The 5,975-nt window shown below is 41.2% G+C and overlaps 2 protein-coding genes across 2 annotated transcripts; one reads left to right on the top strand and one right to left on the bottom strand.

The window, feature by feature from the left end:
- Nucleotides 1–612: 612 nt before the first annotated feature.
- Nucleotides 613–1,483, top strand: EPUS_08968 (uncharacterized protein; the record flags this gene model as incomplete). Its single annotated transcript, XM_007788916.1, has 3 exons — nucleotides 613–1,032; nucleotides 1,084–1,344; nucleotides 1,418–1,483. 3 exons carry the CDS (start codon nucleotides 613–615, stop codon nucleotides 1,481–1,483), a joined length of 747 nt encoding a protein of 248 aa, XP_007787106.1.
- A 72-nt stretch (nucleotides 1,484–1,555) lies between these two features.
- EPUS_08967 (uncharacterized protein) lies at nucleotides 1,556–2,226 on the bottom strand (the record flags this gene model as incomplete). Its single annotated transcript, XM_007788915.1, has 3 exons — nucleotides 1,556–1,584; nucleotides 1,654–2,031; nucleotides 2,151–2,226. The coding sequence occupies 3 exons, from the start codon at nucleotides 2,224–2,226 to the stop codon at nucleotides 1,556–1,558; spliced, it is 483 nt and encodes a 160-aa protein (XP_007787105.1).
- Between the last annotated feature and the right edge of the window lie 3,749 nt (nucleotides 2,227–5,975).

Genomic DNA, 5,975 nt, shown 5'->3' with positions numbered 1-5,975 from the left:
TACACCAACAAGCACACTACGGTCAGCAGTCATCGCGTCTCGCCCATCTCCGATAGATCAACTTACCCTCTACACCATCAAGCACACCATGATCAGCAATTATCCTTCTTCCTTATATAGCGTTATATACCTCCTATATTTTAACGTTCCCATTAGAGATTTGCCTTAGATGGCCAAACTATATACATACTTCCTACATCTCTGTTAGATCAACACATTTTACAAGCTTTGCGTTCAGGCCTCACGTGAAAGTCTTGGTGAACCCATGAGGGAGCTTGTTCCTCTGCGAATGCCATTTCTGAATATTCAATGTAAAACCCTTCCATAATATAAGAGGATTTTGACCGTACTTACTTTGAGATATGCTATCTACTCCTTGAGCGCGAGTTCCTGGCTGAAGCACTATTTATTCCTTCCGTTCTTCGAAATAGTTCAGAAGACAAACTGTCCAGACTGGTTAGGTTGTTCGTGATTGCCCACTTTCCAAATATATATTGTGCGGGGTAAGGCCCGCTATGGCTTGGACCATACTCGTGCTCCCCGCTCAGCGCTCGCCCCCACTCAAATCCCAATTTTTGCAATTTTTGTCCGCAACTTCAGCCAACAACCACAATGTCAAATGAAGAGCAAATACAGCTGGCTATAGCTCATTTGAACCGTCTCGAAAAGCCGAATCTTACTGCAGTGGCAAAAAAGTTCGGATTGAACCGATCGACGTTGTCGAAGCGGTACAAAGGAATTTCGGTCTCCAAGCAGCAATCAATTTCAGAGACCCGCCAGCGGCTTAACGAAGTTCAAGAAGACGAGATTTTGCGTCATATCGATGCTTTGACGAATAAATTCATACCCCCAACCACTCAAATTGTCAAAAACCTTGCTGAAGAGATCCTCCACGCGGAGGTTGGGAAGAACTGGCCAGCCCGCTTTGTAAAGCGGCATCAAGATCGTCTTTGTCGCGTTTATCTGCGCCCTATTGATAACAAGTGTGCTTCTGCTGAAAATCCTACTACTTTTAAGCATTTTTACTCTCTTGTGCGATCGGTGTTTGTTATTTAACAGCTCTTTGCTAACCTTTTTTGATAGCTTACAGAAGCCATCCAGAAATACAACCTTAGACCTCAAGATACCTATAATTTTGACGAAAAGGGCTTCTTGATCGGTCAAACAAGCAAGAAACTGAGGATTGTGTCAAAAGAGGCGTATAAATCGGGTAGAGTTCGTGGAGTTAAGCAAGATGGTAACAGTGAGTTCATTTCACTACTGGCTGCCATCTCCGCAGACGGAACCGCTCTTCCACCCGCGTTAATCTATGAAGGGTCCTCAAATGACCTTCAAAGCAGCTGGGTAGAGGATCTTGGTGAGGAGGATGAAGCCTATTTTACTTCCTCTACTACTGGCTGGACCAATGATGTCCTAGGGCTCTCCTGGCTGCGGCTTTTCGATCGGCATACTCGGACAAAAGGAAGCCGCCAGCGGCTGCTGATTCTTGATGGCCATTCAAGCCATATCAACTGGGGTTTCATCTCATTGGCAGACTCATTACGGATCCTTGTTCTTATCCTTCCTCCTCATACAACTCAGCGTCTGCAGCCCCTCGACGTGAGCTTGTTTAGCCCCTTGTCACATGCCTACACAAGGTATCTCGACTCTTACACTCACGCAGGACAAGGATGGGTATCAATGACCAAGAGAATGTTCTGGGGAGGAGGATCTGCTCATCTTCGAACTTCTCGTATTCCGCCACCTCCATAAACCGTTCTGCCATCGATCGCAGACTCGTCTTGAGAGCGACCTCCGATGCGGCACTCAGCCAGAAGATTGACTCGTACGAGCCGCGGTGGCGCTGGGCATAGGCAATGGCGAGCTGTGTCTTGCCGATGCCGCCCATACCGCTGAGGATCAATCGACGCTGTTCTCCAGATTGACTGCTTTGGAGGATCTCTTCCATCCTCTCCAGCTCGGGAAGGCGTCCAACGAAGAGGTTCGGGTCGATCACAGGAGCCTCTCCAAGATGCAGACCTAGCTGAAACGCTGGACATATGTCAGTTCTTCGCGAAAATCATGCACACATGGCCAGCTTTTTTTTCAACAGTCAAGCCACGGCGATCATTTGCAATTTCAATATCCCACGGCCGGTGAAGAGGACTCACGTGATGCTGTACTTTTAACGGCATTTCGTGTCTGCGCCACCTGTGGAGCCGGGATGACCGTCAACAGCTCCTTCATATATGCTGATGCCACCGCCGCCGCGAATTAGAGTATTATCAAGGTATCATGTTCCTCACGACCAACCGAGTTAAATAGACACCTCCCGTTAAGGTATAAATCTTTAAGTCTAAATGATAGAAGAGACATTTGGAAAGGCTTTCTCGAAAAGGCTATCACTAAAGAGGGACGGGCGTCTTACAGTCGCAAGGACCTTGAGCGTCTTGCGGAAAAAGACATCAACGGTCGTCAGGTAGGCTTTCCTACGGAACGTTCGAAAAGACTCGCATACTGATTGTTCGTGTACCTCAGATCAAAAACACTGTATCCACGGCTTACGCGTTAGCGACTCGAAATGGATGTCGGTAAATATGTCTCATCTCGAGGTCGTCATCGCCGCCGGCGAGGACTTTAAATATGATTTCAGAGGGGCGGGTCAAGTTGGCAACTTGCAATCTTATGCGTAGCTATCTCGGATGAAAAGGGAAATGAGCCTGTAGAACCAAGAAATGATACAATCTGTATGGCCTGTTGACGACATGGGTGGTATAGAGGACGATTCAATTTGTACTTGTGAGCGATTAGGCGAGAGCGTCTACACGAATATGGAGGCCGCCATTCTCGTACCTTGATAACGTGTTCATATGCTCAACTCCTAATACCTGAGGGATCTTCCATCAATCATTAATTCGTCACGCTCAATTCTTATTTTGCAGCCTGGACGACCAGCGCGTCCGGACCCGGGTGGCCGCTCTCTGCTCTGCCTGGTATTTCCTCACCAGCTTGGGATGCACCGATGCCTTGGGTAACCAGATCTTAGTGAGGGCGCTGACTTCATATCCTGATCCTGACTCGCCGACGACCTGGTGGACCTCGTATTCCTGGTCGCTAAATTATCAAAAAAGTTTTTCACAAACAATAACTTAGATTTTAAACAAAATTAGATAATTTTTCAATATCAATTAAATCTAACCTCAGTTTAAAGCAATTAAACCTACATAGATTCCTTACTATCGTCCTTGGTGAAAACGTTAAGGACCTAATCGCTGCTATAGCTATTAGCCTAACCTGATCTGCTTAAGCTGCGACTTCGTTTGCTAGGGAGACTAATAATAAAATCTCCTTATATAGATAAGTAAAGTTGCTTCTCCTCTTTTAATATAGCCCTATTATCGCTCTTAGGGATTTCAGAAGAGAAGAAAATTAATATAATAATTATTAAGCGATTATCACTTTATAACATTACTATATTATCTAGATTAAAGTTAGTTACGCCCTTATCTATATAAGTAGTAACATTAGTATTCTTATCTGTATTCTTGTTCTTTACTCCTAAGTTATTTATAATTATTTAATATAAGGTATAATTAAATTAATTTATTAGATTATTATCCTTATTATTATTATTAATAATAATAGGATTCTCTATTAATTATTAACTTATAGCTAACACAGAATTAATAATTAATAGTTTACTCTAACTATTTTTATAACTAATATAATAGCTATTACTAACAGAGTTATTTATAAAGAAGCCTTTAGATATATAATAACTAGGAATTACAGATAACTAAATAATAGACTTATTATTAGTCTTAGTCTAATTTGTAAACATTAGTATTTCCGCAGGTAAAGAGTTAAAGAACAACAGATATTCTTAAAAAATGATTTCCAGAACGCAGGCGTAATGCTTAAAGAAGGCAGCGCTAGACTTTTGATTACTTAGATAGACAGATTTAGGAAGGGAGAGCAGAGAGGGTTTTAGAAGACGGACGAAAGTTTGAAAGCTTGTTAACAGAGTTTAGTTAGTAAATAGTCATCCTAACTGGTTTAGAATATAGTATAGGATTATTAGCTTACTTTGAGGTTAGCCTAATAAGCCTGTGTTACAGATAAAAAGAGCTTCTATAGTAAAGGAAGCTTGTTATTACTGCTTTTATTACTATCTATATTATTAGTCTTTAGATATATTAGACATAATTGACTTTATATTTAAGTATTAAATATCATAAAGCTATAATATATTATTTAATAGCTTATTCTAACTTAAAATAAATAATTATTTTTAGGTTAAACTACTTAAGGACAAGGCCAGAAATTTATTAGTAAGAAGCAGCTCGCCCTAAGGAAATAGACTATACTTTCTAGAGTACAGTTAGTAGGAAAGGACTTCTATTATCGCAGTAGGATTGCTTAGACGTAATAGAAAATATAAATACTGTGAAGGAAAAGAAAAAGATGTAGGCTTTTTCTAATCTAAAAGAAAAGAGCTGCTAGATCTAAGTAAGGAAGAGGTCAGGGGTTTTATAGATGAGCGGCTCTAGTCCTTTGCCGAATTCATAATAGCTATAACTGCCTGACTTGCTTATCTCTCTGTGTATTACAATAGGGATTAGCCTCTAACAGCTCGTTATTGCTCTTTACTCAGGCCTAGTGATCACGCTATAGCTGCTCCTCCTTTATAGCTCTTCCTGCTATGGTTATCCTTCTCTTCAGACCTGCGTAGGTCTACTATCAAAAGTAGTACTTAAGCAACATTTCTTTACTCCAGATTAATCTTCTACATAATGCCTTTGACTCCTGACCTTTCTTGTGAGCTTATAGCTAATCCCCTGTCTACGCATAACCACACCTGGAAGCGCTAAGCAGTTGGTCACACACAATCGGATGTCACAGATCGCATGATAAAGAAGCAGAACCTGGCTGATCTCTCGAAACCCTTTTTGTATTCCGGCAGCCCTGCGCCTCGTGACCGCCTGAGAGCAACACTGCAAGGGTACCGGATATTCACCTGTAACGCCACTATGTGTGAAAAGCCGGTTAGAGCTATGACTCTGTAAAGATGATTGGATTACGGGAGTATGATTGCGCTAGCTTGCCCTGCATAAACTTCCAATTAAGAAACCGTCCAGGTTTGAGGCCATCATCCAAGATAACGAGGTCAGAGCAGTGAAGTGGATCTCAACACAGCCCCCGCGAGGCATTTCACCTATTAGCTCTATCATGCGCCCGTATAGGCTCCTGGCCGCTTGAAACTTAGATTCTGATAATTAGAGAAAATGAGCAAGGCAGATCTCGAGGCGGCCCTGTTGAAGTGTTTTTCCCATTGGCTCTATCGCATCCTCAGCTGGACCGGATCTCATACAGCCCCCATCCGAATCCGCCATCAAGGCAGACTCCAATATTCGAGCGGCTTCCAAATTGATTAAGCAAGTATCTAGAATATAATACCAAAGGGGACGCTAAGTACGAGATTCCTAACATTAATAAACAGTTATATTTGTCTAAAGTTGATCTGCAATATCAATACCACCTATAAAGTGGTTATATTAATTAATTCCAAGAGGGATTTCAAGCTATTTATAAACGAATTCTCTAAAAACGGGACGTATAATATAAGTATTAGTTAAGGTAAGTACTAACTATTATTAATAACGTAGTATTATCTTATCTTTAAGGCGAAATGCAGTTATTATAGCTAATACAGCATTATTATCTTACCAGAGAAAACAGAATATATATCTGTTAATCTTAGTAAGTATTAAGTTCTATACAAGCCCTTAATTATGCTCTTTAAGCTTAATCAACTAATTAGGGAATCCAGGAGCGTTTTTGCAGATAATGCTTATACAGTAAATATTAAGAGTAAGTAGAGCGTACGCAACATTAATATTCAAGAATAGATTATCAAGAAATAAACAAAAAACACGCGTTAGATACTATTAATGTAGATGTTCTACAAGTCGGATAACCAATGCAAATGTGGGTGC

This window comes from Endocarpon pusillum (assembly GCF_000464535.1).
Source record: "Endocarpon pusillum Z07020 unplaced genomic scaffold C725403, whole genome shotgun sequence".
In the NCBI taxonomy this organism is placed as follows: Eukaryota; Fungi; Ascomycota; class Eurotiomycetes; order Verrucariales; family Verrucariaceae; genus Endocarpon; species Endocarpon pusillum.
The sequence above is the reverse complement of the archived record's forward strand: the minus strand, read 5'-3'. Positions and strand labels throughout refer to the sequence as shown.